The sequence below is a fragment of the Anomalospiza imberbis genome, chromosome 7 (assembly GCF_031753505.1).
Source record: "Anomalospiza imberbis isolate Cuckoo-Finch-1a 21T00152 chromosome 7, ASM3175350v1, whole genome shotgun sequence".
Lineage (NCBI taxonomy): Eukaryota > Metazoa > Chordata > Aves > Passeriformes > Viduidae > Anomalospiza > Anomalospiza imberbis.
In genome coordinates this window covers 13,513,824-13,535,085 of record NC_089687.1, presented here as the reverse complement: position 1 = coordinate 13,535,085, position 21,262 = coordinate 13,513,824, and the positions used below count along the sequence as shown (strand labels likewise).

Here is a 21,262-nt window from a genome sequence, read left to right as displayed (position 1 = left end):
TTTTACCATGGTATTTATACATTTATTTTTCAGATGGGTTAAAACTCTCTCTGCATGGCTAAGGTATTAAATCAGTAGCTTTTTATTATGAGATTCAAATGAGACTTTCAGTAGAGACAAACCATATCACATGTGTGTATTGCTGGATTTCTGCCACCTTTCCCTGGAGCACCCAGGGACAAATAGTGCCAGAATCAGGAGGCAACCCAGGTTTCCAACTCTTCTGACAGCTCTCAGGAAAACTTAGCAAGTCACAGATAATTCTGGCCTTCAATCTGGCAGAGTTAAGGCCTGAAAAAGCACTCCCAAACGTTTTTTTCCTGTCCCTTTTGTTCATGGTTCAGTAAAAGTGTGGATGGACGACAGAATGCAACATTTATTGTGCAGTGAGTACTTTTCACCTCTTGGCTGAAATAAATACCTATATCCTACAGTTTTCTGTAAACACTCACAACAGAGTACAATGAGTTGGAAGTCCCTGCTGGTATCCAGTCTATTCCTTAAAGCATAGCTACATTCAGATGAGATACAAATTCATTTTTCCACCAAAACCAACGGGACCTTTTTGGCAGAGCTGCTCCCCATCCACTCAGTCCCCAGCTTGTGGGGATGCTGATGCTGTTCTGTGTCAGGTGCAGGGCTTTGTCTTTGTCTTTGCTCACAAGGGCTCCTGTTGGCACGTTGCTCTGGTGAGGTCCTTAACAACTATGGATTTTCATAACACAATTCATCAATTATGTCACTTTAAAACCACCATGAAATTCACACAGGTAACCTGTTTATTTTGCTGAGGCAGAGCAGCAAGCTTACAGGCAGATACTGCTTTTCAGATGTGAGATGGTAAACAGCTGATATATGTGACATATCTAATAGATGACCTATGATAAACCCATCATATTTAGTCATTTAGAAAGAAACAACCAAAAAATCACGAAGTCTATTCAGTCACAAAATATCTAATTTTCCTAACTGTAAACAGTATGTTGGCTAAATTTCTCTGATGTTTCTGAGGTGTCTGGCAGCCCAAGCCTGCTGCCACCAGGCCTGGCCTCCCACAGAACATGTTCTTAGGATCAATGTAGTATTTGAAAAACAAGTGATTAGCAGCATGCTTCATACCAGAAAACAGAAACTTTGCACTGTGACAGTCTTAAGCCTCCTTTCTGTGTGTTCTCCTCTCCAGCTGAGTCTAACAGAGATCATTTTAGGTATAAATCAACAGCTGTGTTGGAAGGACTCCTGACATCGATGCAGCCATATGTATTTATTAACAGATTAATTCTTTATGTTCAGAGCCCAGTAATTACTGCACACATACACAATAAAAAGCTCAAATGAATACCCTGAAAGCTACTTAAGTGTAAGGGCATGAATATAGAAGTAAACTTTATTAAAATGCATTGACAGATTGAGGTTTGCTACAGCATTTCAGCTAAGTAAAAAAAAATCCATTTTAGGGAAGGAATCAGAGGTTATGTGAATGGCCCTGCATAAGAACAGTTACATCCCACTCCATCACTGAGCAGATTACTCAGAAAGGCAGCATGTGAATATAAAAAAGAGGTAATTCCCTTCATAACCCATTATCATCTTATCAAATACAAACTAGTTCCAATCCAGGTTTCTTATGTGAGGGCAATAAGTAAACAAAATATATGCAGAGATTTTTCTTTTCTTTTTTAATTTTCTTTTTTCCTCTTTGAAAAATCACTTTCAGATAAAACACCTGTATTTGCTTTGACTGTGCTCATACTTCTCTCACTCATGGACTCTCCAGCCAAATAAGGGTTTTGGTGGGCATGCTTGGAAGAATAGAATTTAAGGACCATACTGTCTTCAGGCTTTGCCTCAGAAATTTATATGACAAATTTTTGACTTTTAAAATGTGCCTAAAGAGACAGGTCACATTTTTTTACAGCATTTTACACAGCCAGTGCTGCATAAGAAGAAATGTTATCAACTCTTTGGTAACAAATACATTTCAGGAGTTTGACCCCAAAAATACCATCAATTATAGTATGGTTAAACTACAGTTCGTGCTTTATTGTTAGAATTGTTTGGGTTTACTGCATGTTGCCTATGCAGGAGTAGAAGAAGAGAAAGCAAAACCAAGCCACCACATGCAAGCTCAATGGTGAGATAAGAGCATTCATCACCAAAGTATTTGAAATACTGTTATCTACAGGAACCCTTGGATTGTCCCTACCTACAAATAACTGGCTGTTGAGCTGCAGGCGGAAGTGTCCCTCAGCAAGGGCCTCCAGGACCTTCTTGGGGAGGTTGTCCACCTGCAGAGAGGTTTGCTTGAGGTTCCTCTCTGCCCGGATGTAGTGCCACTGGTTGTCATTCAGGGCTGTGGGAGACTGCACAGTGGCTTCAGTGGGGCCATTCCCAACATCTATGGAGAAGGTGATCTCCTTGGGGGCTGCAATAGATAAACAGATGTGAAGAGGAAGTGGAGGTCTGAATTAAATTGTGGTTTTGACATCAAGAAATCTTACATAAATATAGGGTCCATTAACTTTTATGTCAGCAAATAGTACAGGATCATTTACCTCCCATCTCCTACACAGCAGCTTATACATAAATTTAAGCCTGCAGCCTCACTGTTTGATCTCTGCTGTGATTAGGCTTGGTTGTGGGTACCCATCTTTTTTTGCTATAAAAATCACAGTGCTCTAGAAATGGCACTCCTCTTTTTGAAGTAAAAGTGCCAAATGCTGCACAAAAGTCACACAATGGTCCCAGAAAATTTTAGACAAATAATGCTAAGATGGGAGAAAGGATGAAGATATTTCCAACTAGATCATTCAAAAAGCAGGCAATTAACCATTACATAACTTGGCTGCATGTGGTGCAAGAGAATCCTACAAGCATTTGTTTGCCTAAATCTGACTCAAGATGCACAAAAAAACAGATGAGCAAAACTACTTAATAGGTGATCCTAAACTAAAGCTGCATATATAACACACATCTAGAAATAATAAGGCTCCTAGAAACGGGACAATAGTTGAAAAACAAAAGCGACATAAAAGCTCCATAAAGGAGTCCACCTTGCTCTGCTGGAAGCCTGAAAGGGGTTAGAACATTTTAACATTCTTGCTACTGATTATTTTCCTCTTCCTAAAATGCTAGATGCACTACGAAGACAAAGAACCAGGTCCACACATCACACAACCAGACGGTTGTGGACTGAAAATTCCTAAAAATCATGTTATTTCAAGTCCAAAAAATTGGATAGGTCTGGTTTTGGAAGCTGTTTCTTAGATAGTTAAGATAAGAAATGCTCCATAGGGATAGACAAAGATCTATTCTGAGCACCTGCATCTGCTAAAAAGTTGTTTCCCTTTGAAGCAGCTGCTCCATGGAGCTTCCTTGATACAAGGCCTTTAGGCTGCAAATTCCATCTGGCAGCAAGAAGCACAACAACAAACTAATGATGAGAAGCCTAAGTCTAAAAGGTTTTTTCCCAAACTGTTAAATAACTCATTTCTCTAGGAGTATAGATGTAACACACGTCAGAAGCTTTCACTGACCGATCCTCTTAGCTTACAGTATTTGTTATATTTGATGCCATTTTTACTTCTGTATCCCTGAGAATAAAATGCACTACCCTGAAGTACAATCAAATTGGACCTTGATGTGCAATTAACAGCAAATCACACCTCATTACCTTGTGATAATCCACCATGACATTTACCACTGGTTTAATGAATCGAAGGGCCTTGGGGCCCTGTTTTATTAAATTTTATTTTGGGGTTGTTATAAGCATATTATCAAATGCGTAGCACTCAGTTTGTTTTCCCTAAGCTTGACAGAATTTGGAATATACATGTCATATTTCATGTCAAAGCTGCTGTACTCTTTTGTCACTAATAAATACTTGAAGTCATCGCAACAGGAGTGAGGCAAAATCTCACTAATTAAATTCCCTGCTATTTTCCTTATACACTGAGTAGCAGTTACACTGCACTCACTTAATAGATTTTGAAGTATTCAAGATCCATTACAACTGTGACTAACTTGTATTGCATTAGTGTCCTGTCCTTCATAAATTCTCACCTCGTAGCTGTACCATACATACTGAGTTCCTTTGAAACACTGGGGCTGCATCAGACTGGGTATGTTACTGATATGGAAATAAAAGTAACCATCAGAAGGGCTACATTAAATTTTTCAACTTTCAACTAAAAACTGCCTATAGGTACCAGTAGTTTTTTCTCTAAAGAGTAAAAAAATAAACATTAGTGTTGAAAAAATAAATTCATACTCTTGTTTAAGAAAGAGAAATCTAGCCATAACAAGATTAAGTGTAATGAACAAGTCTATACAGGGAAACTCTGGCAGGAGAGGTAGGTAAGCCTCGATAAAAGAGTCTTTATGTCTCCATCTTATCATCTCCAGGCACTCCCAGACATCTAAAAATGGCAGAAAATATGTTCTTCCCAGTTCTCTGCATCTGTCAAATTGGGCAAAACCACCAAGATTCCCGAGCAGTGAAACTTACAGCTTATTTCAATTCGTATGAAGTCTTTAATCCCAAGGTTTTCCAAGAATACCCCGGAAACGGCGGTAGTTTTGAAGAAGAAGGAGATGTCTGCGCTGACCTCAGCGTGGAGCGTGGGGAAGTGCAGGTAGGAGGCCTCCGTGTTGAAGGAAGCAGCATTCCAGAACTGCCCTGCAAACACAACCCCCTTCTCTATAGTTAATTGGCACAGGACAGCAGCTGCAGGCTGCATGTGGAAAGCCACCTTTTATCAAAGAAATAGTATTTTTATAAAAAAAAGACAAAAACAACAACAACCACAACAAAAAAGGAACATTCTGTACCACTGGAAATTGGGAAGAGCTAGTACTCACTGTCTCCATAGCAACGCAAAGGGCCGATTTTCCAAGCAGCCTCAGAATTTGATCTGTTTGTGTCAGTGATCACAATCTGAGTTACAGGCAAATGGTCTTTGAAAGCAAGGAGGCCGGTATCGTTTGTCCTGGATTTTAATACACAAGCACAAAGAGACAGATTAACCACAGACAAACCCCCTCAGCATTCGTCATGCAAGACAATATTTAAAAGATGCTTACTTAAAGAGCTTTTGCAGAATTACCTGGAAGAATTATGACAAGTACACACTGTTTAAGATAAATGTGTTCCCATGTATGTTCTATGTTCACATACAATACTGACCACTGAAGACGCCATTTGGATACACGATACCGGCTGGGCTGGGCTGTAAACCTGCTTCAGCTGTGCAGAACAACACTGAAGCCAAGGAAGAGCCCTGCCATGCTGACTAATGGGCATTAATGTAAACTGGGCTCTAAGGGGTTTCCTCAGCAGGATGTATTTGCTGTGGATCAGGTCTAAGTCCAAGTCTGCATTTCTGTAAAGTTAGCTGGAGACAGATAAGGGTGTTTTATGCTGGCTTTATGCTTTACCTGAGCAGGAAGAGGACAGGTGATGCCTGATCCAGCCTGCTGTTAGCAAGGGGAAGCCAGACAATTACTGATCCACCTTCAAGATGGCTGGGACACGAGTGACCCTGCACACTGCAAAAACAGCTGAATTGGCAGAGTGAGTTGGACTGAATTGATCCTTTGCACTGCTCACTGGGGACATTTTGGTTCAGCAACTGAAATACTCAAGGCAGATTTACTGCATCGTCAAACTTCTCATGTTTGGTTAGCTGGGCTTTTTCTTCAGCTGCGACTAACTTACACATGGCTGTTAGAAAGGAAAAGGAAGTTTGATTCTTAAAGGATAATTTCTTTTTATTCTGAGTCAGCTGGACAAAAAAGTTGTCCTCAAAATGCAGTGTGATGTTTTGTGGCAGGTCCTTAAGCTGACCGAGTGGCTTTGGCTCTGGCAGAGTACACAGATGTGCATTCACCCCAGTTCACTTCATAAACCCAGCTGAGCCCCTCAGGTATCAACCCTGACCTTACCAGAGCAGATCTGCCCTTTTGAGGTCTCTCTCTATTGATTGATAATAGAGAGATGAGCGATACTGAATCTTATCTCCACAGTGATGTGTTTTTTCTTCTCCTTTTCTCAAAGTTAAGGTTTGCTGTACATCTGGGCACGTAAGTGTGGCAGAGCATCCTTCATGGAACCAAATCTCAATAGCTTTGGAGAAAGGATCTCTACCTTTGTGCAGCCCAGCAGCAGGGTTTGGACTCAACTCACCTCTCTGCTTGTAGGTGAAAGACTACATCCTGCACATGGGGATGGCAACGCATCCAAAATGCCAGTAGCCCCAAATTTATACCCACTGCTCTTCCAGGCAGGTGTGACACAATGCCTCAGGAAACACATATCACTAATTGAGTGATGACACTATTTGAGAGTCTAACATGCCAGGCAGGATCCCAGACCTGCCCATATCCTGCTTGTAATGCCTGCTTCCATAAACTCTTGGTGTAGTTCCAGTTACAGGAACAGACACAGACTTCTAGCAAAGAAATAATGAGGACAAACACTGCAGCTGTGCTGTGACACACAACCTCAAATGTTTGCTTGGCTAAGTGCTCCACTCTGATTAATGTTAGACAAAAATAGGAGCATTTTGATCTTTTTCATAAAGGCTGCACACATTGCATTTATTTTTCATTGCTTATAATTGCATGCAGCATAGTTAATTGTCTCATATTGCCAAGGGGAAAAGGAGAGGTACCCTCTCAGACGCTAACATTTTCTTCTTGCTCCAGTGGGTGTCTGACATGCAAATAATTACAGACAAAGTGCAGCAAGATGAAATTCCCAGGCACGAGGCAGAGTGAGGCCTTGAGTACAGACTCAGAAAGAAAACTATCACGTGTGAATCAAAGGTATCTGGTCTCCAAATCTCTTCAGGGCAGACTCTCAGCATCACACTCACAGCTTATTGTATCAATATTTGAAAGTTAGCGTAAATACTCTTGACAGATTATTAAACTACTGTGATGAAAGCTAAATTATTTGAGTATTTCTTAGGAAGATAATTAAACAGGGTATTCCAGAGATGGAGGAAGAAGAGTAGGCAAAATGAATGAAAAAAAGGCAGAAAGATGCATAGCAATGGGACATAAAATATTCAATATACACATGAGTAACTAAGGTGGTGTTTTCTTTTTTAAAATAAAATTTTTCAAAAATTGCAAAAATATTTAGGGAGGTTTCCTGCAAATTTATTTAAATTTAGAAAATGGTGCAGTCTTTTTACTAGCTATGATCATCATTAAAATAAAAATCAGTATCTTTCTACAGCTAGCACTCAAAATATCTACAAAAAACCATGAAATGATGACATTTTAAAGATATCTATTCCACATCTCTGAAAACTGCATTGCTTATTAGATATTCTGCTGTACTGCATGAACTTCTTTTATATCAAATTTTATGACTGAATTTTTACTACTTATATGCCAGTGTCACAGTGAACTTTAGTAGCATAGCTCAAGTGTGAGAGAGAAATATATTCTAGAATTAATAAAAATCCTCAATTCTTTGTTAATGCCTTGAAAACTCAATCAAGCTTCTCTTCAAACTCAAAAAACACATTTTATGCATTTTGTTCTCTCACATATGGAAAAAAATCCTCATATAATGATATGTATTTTCACACAAGCAGACACTGAAATGAAACCTATCAGAAAAACATTCTGTCCTTCAGAGAACATGTCAGTGTGAGGAACAACATATCTATTGTTGCAGTTAATTATTATTTCATAGTAGGAAATCAAGTTTTTGGTGAAAGATGGACACCTAAGTGATTTCAGCTATGAAAAGCAGAAAAGAGTGGAAGTCACTGCAAGTGTTTCAAATTCCTGGTATTCCTCAAATTGAACTTATTTCAGACTCCATTTCTTACAAAGCACCACAATTCCTCTTCTCTATGTGCTACACACCATGGCAGCCTCTCAAATACAATGTATTATTCCTGAGAGAGGAGCAAAAGAGCTTCGTGTACCTGTACAATAACTTCCTGGAGGCACTGCTGTGGCACTACAAAATACAAATATACCAGGGTTTGGACAAAACATTTGAAATTTTGCCTGAAGGGAGCTTGGGGATCACTTTTCATGTACTACATTTTTCAAATAAAATGTCTATTTTCTGATAAAAAGCATCTGCACTCTGATGTGCAAATACATTATTTTGTCTTTTAAACAGAAGAAAAACCTTGTTACATTAATTATTTTTGTATTTGTTCCCAGAGATCCTTTTTACTTATATGCATTTTAATTTACCACTTCACACACTTGACACCAGATTATATTTGCTCTTCCACAGCGGCTTCTCAGCTTAGCCACTACTTTTTTTTCTCCTTTGTGGATTTGATATAGCACTCTGTGGCTACCCCTGTGGCTACCAAGCACACCCCTTGTAAGTTAAGTCCTGATTTCACAAAAATCAAGGCTGGTTTTATCACTTTCCTAAAAGAAGTCCTCTGCTCACAGAAAATGGTATGAATAAATTAATAACCTCAGACACTGACCTCCTGCTTACCGGACTTGGCACTCAATTTGGCACAAAACCAGATGAAAATCTGTATGTTTTGAGGGTGGAAGCAACACTCAACAAATAGATGCTTCTCTGAGCTCTTTGCATAAAGGATAGTGTCAATTTGTCCTTTTCACAAGCAAAACCCAAACCAAACAAATCCAATAATGCCCTTTAAATTAATCACTGAAAATTTTTTGTTTATGGGTATTAAATACAGTTGGATGTCATTTGTTTATCCATGTCTGAAGATTAATGCCTACATCTAAACAAAGGTCTTCCTCAATAAGCTATGAGGCAAGTCACACATCAAACAAATGCTCTATGTATGGACCAATTCAAAAAAGATGAAAATAATTTCCTACTAAAGGTGATAGGGCAACAGCTGGGTCCTTCAAGGTGTAGTAAAGGCAGACTCACATGTAAATGACAAATACCTATTTGGATTATAACATTACAAAACTATTTTTCTTCTTCCTGGCTACTACTAAAAGTGTGCTAAACAAACCCTTGCTCGATGGTGTTCTAGCAGTGTGAGCAATCATAAATTGCTAATCTCTAGGTAGCCATTTCCATATTTTTTGTAACAGCTGGAAGAACAGTGCTGCCATTAAATATAATTTATTCTCATATGATCCCCTATTGGTATGTTTTTCTCTTGCACATTAATGGAAACTCTGGCAGGATCTGAGCCTCAGTAGCTCAGATATTCAGTACAGATTTTCAGGAATACCGTACATTTGGGGAAAAGAATACTATCATCAGCAGATGGCAAGGCAACTCAAAAGGAATGGGCCCATGACACAGGCTTCCATCAGGAAAAGTTTTGAGGCCTGTGCAGGACATATAATTAATAATCCAAAGGAATACATTTTAATTGCTATCTCATCCTTGAGCCATATCCAAAAATGCTTTATTGGGTAAAATAATGTACACTCACGATAAACTAAAAAGCACTAGCACAAGGGGACATACCTAACAGATGAAGGCAAGATGTACTGCCTATATTTGGCTGAATTAGAGATACAGAGTTTGGTAATTAGTGTAATGAACTGATTCTCAACACCTCAGGGACCTGCTACAGTCAGCTCTCTGCAGGCAGCTCTTCCCAGTTGTTGACAAATGTAGTCATGAGGCAGATATCCAAGACAACTCTGTACAGGCCCGGTCACCTCTGCCAGGGGTTATTTATAAGCTCACAGGCGCTCTGGAGTTGTCTGCACTGTTTCTCAGGGAATGGATTCAGTGTGGGATAGTGGTTGAGCAAACAAAACCTGTCAAATCCGGGCTCGTCAGGGTTTCTCTGCCCTTTCAGTTTTATCACCCTAGCTCTGGCATAGCTTAGCACAAATATAGCTCATCCAAGCAGGGCTTCATTCACTTGCATTTGGCTTTGCTCCTCCTCAAACAAAGCTCAATGTACTCATTATACCTCTGGGAGACAAAGTGGGTCTGACAATAGTAATATCCACCCTTTATTTTGTTCCCCTTCTTATCGTGTCCTGTGGTTTTCCTTACTCTTTTAGTGCCCCAAAGCCACGATACAGAGGTGAATGCATGTTACTTTGGAAATGGCAAGACTCAAAGGTTTAGTTCCCCAGTGAAGAAGACTGTTCTGGAAGACAAAAGAGGAGGATACTCCTCCACTTTAATAAGGCAACTGCATAATAGAAATAGAAGATGGCAAATCACCTAATTATTTGAAGCAACACCATCCACCACACTTTGCTAAGATGCCTGAGCTTCTTGTACAAAATGATTTCCAAAGATGCTTCTCTTTCTGTACAAAATAAAAAGCTGCAAAGTTCTCCAAATTCACAAGGTTTCCAGGTGAATACCGTCAGCATGGTTTGGTTTTATGACTGGCTTCAGTCAAGAGTCTGCATTTGAAGTGGAAAATGGATTCCAGATAGAGAGACCAAAGTAGCAACAGGACTTCAGGACAGTCATGTGCTTCACCTTAGCATGAAAGAGTTTCCTCCCACTTAAATGCGAGGTTAGGTTAGCAGTAAGACCTTAACTGCCAAGGCAAGAGAATATTGCTTGAGATGAAAGACAACCTGGGAGAGGTATTTGAAGATCCAAAAGATCTCATAACATTATCCCGTAGTGTATTTCTGTAATGCTTTATTCTTTTGGTCAGTTTAACACATTTCCCCAGTCAAGAATGCATTTTTGTTTGAAACAAGGTGTATATTTTGAAAGATATGTCTCATCTATATAGAACTTGTCCCAATGTTTAACTATTGTCAGTGTGGAGGAAGAGAAAGACAGAAAGAAAGAATTAACATTTTCTGAACTAGGTTTAGCTTCAGCTTGAAGCCACTGGATTTTTATGTATGTTTCCACCCACTAGCAAATGCTTTCAGCAGTCAGAAATCTTTCTTTTTTTTGGCAGCATGAAGCCAAGGCATGTCTTACACTTTTTCAGATCCCTTTCTTGGGTCAACAAAAAGGGTGCAGTTGCAGGTGCCTCTGCTTCCTCCTCAGAGATCTCCCATTCTCCAGAAAGCACCATGAAGATGCTCCACTCTTCTGAAGTGACAGATTTCACTGTCATCCTGCTGTGGAGTTTGGAAGCATCATAAGCCATATGGAAAAAGATACTTATCAGTACAGTGCTTTAGTAAAAACAAAGGTGAAAAATATAAAAGCCTTCCTGATCTAGAATGCTTAATTATAGATTCCTATTCATGTGGCTGGTGGGACTAACTTGATGTCAAGTAAAAGCCCAAAAATAGCAGCTGGCTCAGGTGTCTGCTCAGATATAATTTAAAAGTCAGCATGCCTGGAAGTGCATATTGTGTGCTGCCATATTGCTGTTCCTGGAACAGGACAGGACTTTGTCAGGTCTGCTTTCCATTGTTTATAATTTCTTTTGCTGCTTCTTTTGCTGCTTCTTCTTCACTCAAGATTTAGTCTAGGGAAAACAAATCAAAGCAAAATCCTAGGACTGTCTCCTCTTCAGGAGGATGCTTCAGCTGCTCTGAAGAGTTCCTACCTTGGAGCAGCATGATTTATCTAAAAGCAGCAAAAATGATTTTCTGGTTTTCCACTCTGCAGCACCCATTTTATTTCATGCTGAGGCAAATAAATGCATCTACTGCTGTCTTGCTCCTTCCACTATAATGTATAGCAGGTTAAAGTCACAGTTCAGATCTCAGCAGGTTTCAGATTCGAATGCTCGTTATATATCAGGGGGTCAGTGTTCTAGCAGGGAAACACAAAAGCAATCTTCAAGAGGCATGAAAATTCTTATGTTTAGAAACCCTTCATAAAGGTCAGGGTTTTTTTAGCTTTTATAAAGCCAAACTTCAGCTTAGAATAAAATTTTCTCATGGTTTAAAAACCTAAGCAACTGAATCCCCAAACCAACAAACAGTAGGCAGTTTATAACTTGTAAGCATATTCTGTTATTATCATGAAATTAGGAGAAACAAGTAGCTCTCTGAGCTGCCAAGCTAACAATGCATGATTTCCAACATCTTTCTCCCATGAGGGTTTTCCAAAATCTAATAAAAGTGTACGCTTCCTTAACTTCCTTCTTGTGGGCATTAATTGGCTTTTTCCTCTCAGCCTGGCATAAATTTTCATAGAATGTATAATTTGTAATACTTTTGAGACTTCGCCTCTGTCCAAGATGTTTGAAACATGTCTGCTTGTTCAAAATCTTTGGGGAGGTGTGTGGGGAGAAATGGAGATAAACACTCACACCATAACTTGTTTAGGTTTCATTTCCTGAGGAAACTCAGCTGAAATATTATAAAACTGCATTTAGCTTTTACCTTGCATTGGTTTGTACAACCTAGTGGTGCAGTGCTCTGCAGTCTGAGACTGCAACCCCAGTGTCTGCCAGCATAACACCCTGTTCTGCTTGAGCAGTGAAAAATGGAACATGGATTATGAAGAGAGCCAAGCACCAGTAAAAACAGATGCTCGTGATGCTCATGTGCAAACCTCGTCAACAGCGCATCTGATAACCAGACATTAAAGAAAAGATAGATTAACATGCACAGCCAGGCTATTCAATACTAATCACATTCATAAGCCAGTATTTACATAAACATCTTCCTGAAGAAATCTCCTTGCAGCTATAATTTTTGAAAGTGAATAGTGACCCCAGGGATTCAAAGGGTCCAAGCAAATAATCACACTGTCTAGAAATCAACCACACAAAAAAAAGCCCAGCACTTACAGTGACAAGTAATTTCTGATTTTTTTTTAGGACCCCCTACCATTCCTTTCTACTCATTTTAAGTGAAAGTTTCAAAAGGATAATTCAGACAGTGTTTCAAACACAGCAGCCTATGACATCAAGACATTTCTTGTCTATTTCCATTATTCACAATTTCTAAACTACTCAAGGTTAAAATATCTTTTTTTTTTTTCAGATAAAGGACAGCAGATCCTGTCAGTGAGTGGTCTAGAAAGCAGACTGAGTGAGCAGAATTTTCACATGTATGTTCAATGTTTCAAACTGTACTCCCAATAACACTCATCTGGCATTTCAGTTCCCTCAAAAACATTTGGAAAGTTCATCAACTAACTCTTAGTGGCTGGAGTGTCTCTGAAAGAGCAGAAAATGACAGAAGACTATGAGATGGCCTTCCCAGATTCATGCAGCATCAGATCACAACAAAGGTCAGAACACAAGGAAAGTTTTGAATTTTCATGCTGTGACTCTAAAACTTCCTATGGAAACTGAACCAGAACCTACAGAAGCCAAATAACTCTTCCTGTTGACCTTAAAAAGCTTGAGATCCAATGTAAAAGAAGATTAAGGTACATTATACTTTTTCATAAGAAAAATATGAGATTGTTTATTAGTACATATTTCTTGTTTAGCTGTATTTGAATTTTGCTCTCTAGGCCTCAATTTTCTGCTCTGATGTACACCTATGAAACAACCTCATAGAGCCTTTATTCATGCAATGCTCCAGTTGAACCAAACTTCTAAGCAAATAAAATTACCTGATTTGGCATTCAACAAAAAAGATTTTTTTGAAGACTACCCATCCCAGCAACCTGCTTCAGCCAGATGTCTTTGTTCAAAATAGGAATTTAAGGTGAAATCAGAAGTCCAAATTCTAGTTTCATTTTAATTTTTAACAGATTAGACTCAAGCCATTCAAGCTTCCCAAACTGTGAAGCAGGAAAGATTTAAGCCTTCTTTCCCTACCTCCTATCCCTAACTCTTCACACAGACACTGCTATACACGTTAAAATTATTACCATTCTTCTCTATCTGCGTCACAGTTGCAAAAATATCTCATATCCAGACAACTTTCTTCCAATCCACAGGCACACTGTTGAATGCCCGGAAGCGATCCTCCCCAGTAAAGATGCTTTTCATTGGCACGGCCAACCCACCAAGCAAATGGCACTCCATCTGGATGAAAGGGAAAAAAGAGAGGGGGAAAGAGAAAAGAGAAAAAGAGAGAGAAAGAGAACTTGATAAGCACACTGGATTCTCCCGAAAATGCAAAAGAGAATGGAGGTGGACGTGTTAGACAATACTCAAAGAAAAGATGCAAACTGCAAAGTAATAAACTGCAAACTTTGCCCCAAGTGCCACTTTATGGAATACATGTTGAGAAAGCAATGGTTCTGTTGTAATCCCATTTGGTTTGAGATGCAGCTGTTCACCTTTGGGCTCACGTGCCAGTTACTCACAGGAACCTTGGCCCCTTTCAGCTGCAAATACTTTGGAATGATGAAGCTAACACCAGTGTCTGCACCAGCTATGTCCAGTGGTTTTTGTGTGACACTGGGGTGTAGATCTGATCACTGAAGGAGACTGAAAACAATTCTCCTGCCACAACTCACACGGAACAGATTGTGCTGTACCACACAGTATTGGACAAGGACTTCTTGTAGTGCCAGCTGGTTTTGCAGGAGCCTCTAGCCCTTGATCAGGATTTCTTACCTTAAGAGTCAGATATAAAGAACAAAAATCTAAAGAAATAACACACTAACTGATATATTCCTATGAACTTAACATAGTTCCTCTCAAAACTATGACTAAAATTTCTATTGGTTTCTCAGGGAAGAGAATTAGGAAGATTAAGAATTTTAATGTGTTGTCCATGGGTGGAATTTGCAAATGTAAAGCTCAATAAGATATTAAAACAGGTAGGACATAGTGGGAAAAAAATATTTCTCTGCTTGGGAATCAATTTATCTCTGGGAATCAATTTACCTTCTACCTACAGGAGCTTTAAGATTTATGTATTTATATAAACCGAGACAGTTTTTTTGTTCACATTTCAGAATCCATTATGCATCAAGCATTAAGTATTAATAGTCAGATAGAGTAAGCAGAATCTGATGTAATGAAATTCACAGATGACCATTTTCTAAGACTAACTTTGTCTTCCAGCTCAGCTAACTTTTTCATTGACTCCTTAATCCTTAAATCAAGAAATGTAATCAGTTATATGTACAGGTAGATGGCAGAATTTAACAAAACTGACATATCAAGATTTTTTGATCAAAGGAGCTTGGAAAAATAAACTGTATGGCTAATGAAGAAAGATGCATCAATTTATTCTTCTGCTTTTCTAACATTACTAGTAGGGAGTATTTCTCATTATACAAGGCAAGAAAATCTAAATTATGAAATGCAATCAAGGTTAACTGTAGAATGTAGGAGACTAATTAAAATGAGTTTTAGAATCACTTGGCAAAATTAATTCATATTTATTTTTCCTCTAAGCTTAGACTGCTGAACTGTAAATTCATGAAAAAAGGAAAATAAAAATAGGAAGAGCAATTCCATTCTCATGATACCAACAATTAAGACATGAGGAATTTGACCAATGCCCAGAGGTACTCATTAGAAAAACACAATCCAAGTACATCTAAGGATTCATCTTACAAAAAAATGTACACATTCATTTTAGGCCTCCTATTATTGTCAACATATTTGTATTTTCTTTCTTTTCTATTCAGCTGATTTTCTTACAGAAGTTGATTGCTGCAGCCAATGAAACAGTTCTATATTACTGGGAAATTACTCAGTAAAGCTTGGAATAGTAATGTTAATTGAATAAAAGGGTGATTTGTCTAGGAGTAGAAATAGATATACAGAAGTGCTTAATCTAATTTTAAAAGTGCCCATTCTGGAAAAAAAAAAATATTTAGATAAACATAAATTCTTCAGGCCAACAGCAAATAATGGTGTTCATTAATCAAATACAATCTGTGTCAGTTTCCTTTGGTGGAAGCCATTATATACTTAAACATAACAGTGAAATAAGCAATCCTTTGTGTGTATTAACAATAAGTAATTTCCTGACGTCTTTTTCAGATCTGTTATTATTTGTTTCATTGAGCAATACCAAGCAAACACATGCACATTCAGATTTATGGTATAGACTGGAGAAGTGGTAGAAGCACCGCAGTTTGAGTCATTTACAACTAAAGTAAATACAGTGCTAAAAAATAGAGCAGTCAACATTTTAAGAAACAATCTCAGATTGTCAAGGGAACAGGCTATAAAAAACCAGTGTATTTTCCAAAATTCTATTTATTAGGCAGAGTTCTGCCACCTTTACCCAAGACAAGTTGATTTTTTTCACTAACTAGTCCCCTAGAAATCAATTGTAGTATTAAGGAAAATTATGCCCTGATTCTTCAAAACTCTTTTCCACATGCTTAGTTTTTAACACATGAGAAATCAGAGCTTTTCATCAAAGCTCTTCCGAATTTACAGTACTTCATCAACACTTGCAGAGTTTAGAAATTCTGAAACTTACATTGTATGTCATATAACTGTAATGTAGAAGTAAAGCAATACTTCACAAACAATGCCAATCAATCTGAGTTCTTTCCAGAAAGTTTACACCAGTATACCTTGGCAGAGCTGGAGGATGTCTTGCACTGAGATTGAGTTTGGCCAGCTTGTGTTGATTAAAATTCTTTCTTCTAAGTCTGTCGATTTGTTGCAGAATCTTCACTTCTGTAATCATGGTACTACAATTTTTTTAAGAATTATCAATTCTCCACAACCTCAAAATGAATTAATTTCCCTTCTCTGGTGAAGCCACAGACAAAATCAATGACATTAAGCACAGATTTAAAATGACCCCATCACCTTATGGTAACATAAGTCAGTAGAGTTCTACTTTAATATTTCTAAGCTAAGAAGTCCATTAATAAGAAGTACTACTAATTCTTCATTATGTGCTTACACTGCTCCTAGCAACGCATCATTTAGTAAAAAATGTTGTCAAAAGCCTACTACACAATTAAAAGTATTCTTTTCAATGCATTTTTTTTTCTATGTATAATGGAAAAAAATCCTCTGTAAGAAAATTTTTTTAATGTTGTCTTTGAACTCCATGCAATGTAAAAAAATATCCCAAACCAAGCAAAATAAGCAAGTGCCAAGTGAATAAATTTACCAATGGTAGAACAGTGATGAGTTTCTTTCCAGTGATTTTCTTCCACACTGCTTAAACTGCCTTAGGAAGATTTCAATTTTGATAGCAAAACCTTCAAAAAAGGCAATTTTTGGGTTGTATTTTCTGCAGTGGACAGGATGACAATAATGTCATTGTCTGGAAGCCTCTAGAAACAGCTGTGATATTTACACTGCTGTTTTTTACCATAATTTAATACAGTATTATAATAAATATAAGTATAATATAATAATATGAACAATATAATGATAACAATATAGAATTATAATGAATTATAAAATAATATAAAAGAACTGAGCAGGCAGACCAAATTTTGTATCAAACCAAGTACTGCTTTGTACTGTTGGGCACAGACTATATAAGGTATTGCTGGCACAGATCTTCTGAAAGAATAAGGGGTATCATCTTCTGTGGATTCTCTATTCAACAGCTGGGTGTGTGCATCCAAAGAGCCAAGTAAGACTCTGGAAACCCTGACATACACAATACTGCAGTACATGGACAAGAACTCAGTTTGTGTCCATCCAGCAAGGCAGGGAGGGTAAGGCTCCTCTCCGCTGTCAGTTCTCTAGCTGATTTCCCATATCTGCTCCACCAGTGTGCTTAACTCAGCTGCTCATTGCTAGCTCCCTGTATGGAATCTGCCTCAGCAGCAGCAAGGCTGGCACCAACTGTATTCTTCACCAGCACAGAGGCTGACGACTATGCAGAGCATAACAGACACGTGGAACTGGTTTCCAGAGATCCTTAGGAGATGCAGCTTGAGATCAAATTCACCTGCACTGCGTATCTGCCTCTTCTAGTGACAAGAATGGCTGAATATGTAGCTGGTGTCCTTCTACCAGCTTAAAAGAAACTCTTTTCTTAAATTTCCCTTATACTGACAGTTCCCTCATTTTCACATTAAGAGGCACTGATATTTGCTGCAATACAAGTTATTTTCAAAGGTTCAGGTTTGCTCATGTTTTAAATGGCACTTTTTCAAAAATTATTTGCTTAAGCACTCAGAAGCTGAAGGGGTGGCAGAAGCAGCACATTCCAACAGCATTTATATACATTATATGCATATCACTGTGTGTATAAACTCCAAGCAACTTCTGTGGACTCAGTTTGCCTTTATACAGGCAGAAGGTCTTAGTACTGACTTCTATGTTTATATAGTGTGACTTAAAACAAAGCCATGCATTTTTACAAGTATTATATTTAAAATATTTGTAAAGATTTCTCTGCATGATTTGTCAGTTTGTTCTTGCTATGGCAACAAACAAAAGCTTAATTATGGAAACTTAGCAAGATAAATTGGATCCCGTGTTAAACTCCTGTGCTGTATTAGCCTAAAGTCTGACACAGTACTTACCCCTAAGATAGCCAAGATTTTTGGGGTACCCAAGTTATTGAAATAGGTCAGCTAAAGGTCTTTTTCACAACCACTTCACGTCAATTTATTTGCATTTGTCTTTTGAAAGACTGAAAGCATATTGTATTCAAACAACATTGTCTTGGCAAACTTCACATTCATTTTGTCCTCCAAATTCAAATCAAGTTAAGAAGAACTGAATTTGTAAAATCTTACATCTATAAATTTTACTCATGAAAATGTAAACTAATTTACATCTATGCTGTTTTCCCTTAAAAGGAAAGATTCACATATCAAGAGGTAATGAAAATTAGGAAAATACTGATTGCAGAATTGCATAGAGCAATCAAAGCCAATTCCTTGAAATCTCGCTCAAAACCATTAAATATCTGTTTGCACTAACCACCTCAATAATATCAAATCCTGCAAATGGCTCACCTGATACATTGAACAATATGTGAAACAAGCAGCAGATTTTTTTCATACAGATGTCTGTATATATACACACACCTATGAGGCAATTTCAACTGAGTAACTGAATTCAGAGGCTAAGTCAGAGTACAAATTACCATCTCAGACAATAATTTTTTAAAAGGCTCTTGAATAAATGGACAAAGCAGTGAGAAGGGAAGACTGACTTAATATTTTTGCAAGGGTTTACCAAGATCTTGTTTGTTCACACCAAATTTTTTCCCATCATAACATTTTTATAGCCTTTTATATTGGAATTTTTAACATTCAATTGACATAAAACCAAATTCTTCCCATTTGGCCTTTCAACAGGAAAAAAAAAATACAGTTTTGATAAACCAAATAAAAAGTATTTAAAATAATTCTGGACAAAAACAGGACAAATTGGAGAAATATTCCATACTTAGTTGAAAACACATAGTTAATACCTTCTTAGAGGCTGTTTGTTCAGTGAAGAAGTCTGTGGTACTAATGACTCAGGATCTGTATTGGTTTAAGCAACAACTCCCACCACATTTTCCAATAAACTGATAACTCAAAGCAGGGTGAGCTCAGGCTGTGCTGCATTAACCACAACATGCTGCTCATTCTCTGAAGGGGATGCTGAGATTTAACAGTGAAAATGCTGCTCTTTGCTTTACAACCCTCGGTGAGGGTCTCGTGGCTCTGCCCCCACCATGTGGAAGCAACACCCATCCCCCGAGATGTCAAGCTCTCTGCACCTCATAAACAACCCTGCTTTTAAGTCAAGATCAGGTTACCTTGGGAAAAAATATGTAATATGGACCAGGAAAAAACGAGAATCCCCAATGGCATGGTTCCTTTGAACACGATTTACTCAGTGAGCCACCAAGTCACCCAGTTGGCTTTGTACACTACTCTGCTTGCATGGGGACACACACCTGTTTTATGCCTGTCTCATTTTTTTTCAGTACAGACATAATGACTATCTAATACTTCCTTCCTTTACTTTAAATCTTCCCCATGGCAATCATACCAGTTTCACAGTCCTTTTTCTCTCTTAAAACTATAACCCACATATCACTGCCCTAATTTTCAGAGATGACAAACATAGTTGTGTTGGAAATCACAGTCACTTTTTGTATTGCGTACCAACTGTGCCAGCCAACATTGCTAAGAAACTCACTGAATTTGATTAAAATTTCTGGTCAGGTTCTGTCATTATTCAAATCAGCCATCCAAAAGTGATGTAGTCCTGCTAATGCCAGTGGAACTACCCAATGGACAAGACCACAAAGTTTGCTCCTCATTCTAAAATTATTTTGTTAAGTGTAGTTAGGAAAAGGGGGGGAAAGGCAGTGCTTTGCTGACATTTTGTTTCTTGTTATACAGCTTTGCTGCCAAGGTGCACTGCTTTCACAGACTCGCAGGCTGAAGTAATTGCTTCAAAAAAAAAACAAAGGAAAAACCACATAGTAGCATTTGTCTGCTCCTCTTAAGCAGAGAAACTGCTCTCCCTCTAGAGCAGCTGTTACCACAGTGTGCTCTGTTCTTTTGCAGTTGTTAAGATGCTCTCATAGATGAGAATGGCAGAAAGAAGGTAAATAAACATGGACCTTTGCTTCTTCTACATTTAACAGGAGCCTAATGAGCCAAACTGCTGAGCTGCAATGACAGAGTTAATGTCACTGCACACTTGGAGTGCCTCAGCAAAAGTAAAATCATCATCAAGCATTTAAGAGTCAGATTTGAGGATGAGCTTAAGGATTCCAAACCCAAATACTTCTAGATGCTGAGAAACATTAAATCTACCTCCAAACTAAAATTTTGTGCCTTCTGAATGTCCCAGCTAATGGCCTAAGAAGGCTGAAAATAATTATGAGTACTTGCATTGTCCCCTGCCAGCCCAGGCTGGGTTTTTTTCTCAATAAATTTCTGGCCAAGTAACAAGTTTCCTGAAAGATTCAAGTGGGTCTCCAGACAACAACAGAAACTATATGAACAGCTGAAGGCATGCAGGTTGGGAAGGACAAGCAACAACAAATAAACAATTCAAAGAAGATTTTAGCTTTTAGGGACAAATGACAAAACAGGAAATGGCAACTTTGAATCCTCAGCAGTCTTGCTGAAGATGAACTGGATATTCTGCCCCGCTGAAACAAAAAAAAAATATCTAATTTCCTTTATTTTCTGCATTCTAGCTCACCTTCACTTCAAAATTGTCCCTCTTGCTTTCAATTCCTTTTCCTCTTCCTCATTCCCCTTTTCTTTTCCCATTTTCTCTGTTTAGCCTAAATCCTCCAGGTAAATTCAGATAAACAAGCCTGACACTGCCTTAACAGATAAGCCCATGACATTGATACATGTCCTGCCACATCCTTACTCTGTACTGGGACCAGAAACCCATCAATGCTCTGGATTCAATTGCAAGTGAATAATGGCCATGGATAAGCCACAGTGGGCTCCAACGCAATCCTGCCTAGGCCAGAGGAGCAGCTCCTGCTCATCAGATGTCTGGAGTTTTTCCCCTATGTCACAGGTATACCCAGTAGGAATAATGGCAGTAAGATG

At 38.3% G+C, this 21,262-nt stretch overlaps 1 protein-coding gene across 2 annotated transcripts in view; it reads right to left on the bottom strand.

Moving 5' to 3' along the window:
* CNTNAP5 (contactin associated protein family member 5) overlaps positions 1-21,262 on the bottom strand; it is a 268,110-nt gene that overhangs the window by 40,585 nt on the left and 206,263 nt on the right. For both annotated transcript variants that reach the window (XM_068195457.1, XM_068195458.1), the window contains exons 15-18: positions 13,712-13,868; positions 4,861-4,988; positions 4,508-4,678; positions 2,207-2,425 (exon numbers count right to left, since the gene is read on the bottom strand). In XM_068195457.1, coding sequence (XP_068051558.1) covers positions 2,207-2,425; positions 4,508-4,678; positions 4,861-4,988; positions 13,712-13,868 — 675 coding nt within the window. The remainder of the gene's footprint in view (positions 1-2,206; positions 2,426-4,507; positions 4,679-4,860; positions 4,989-13,711; positions 13,869-21,262) is intronic.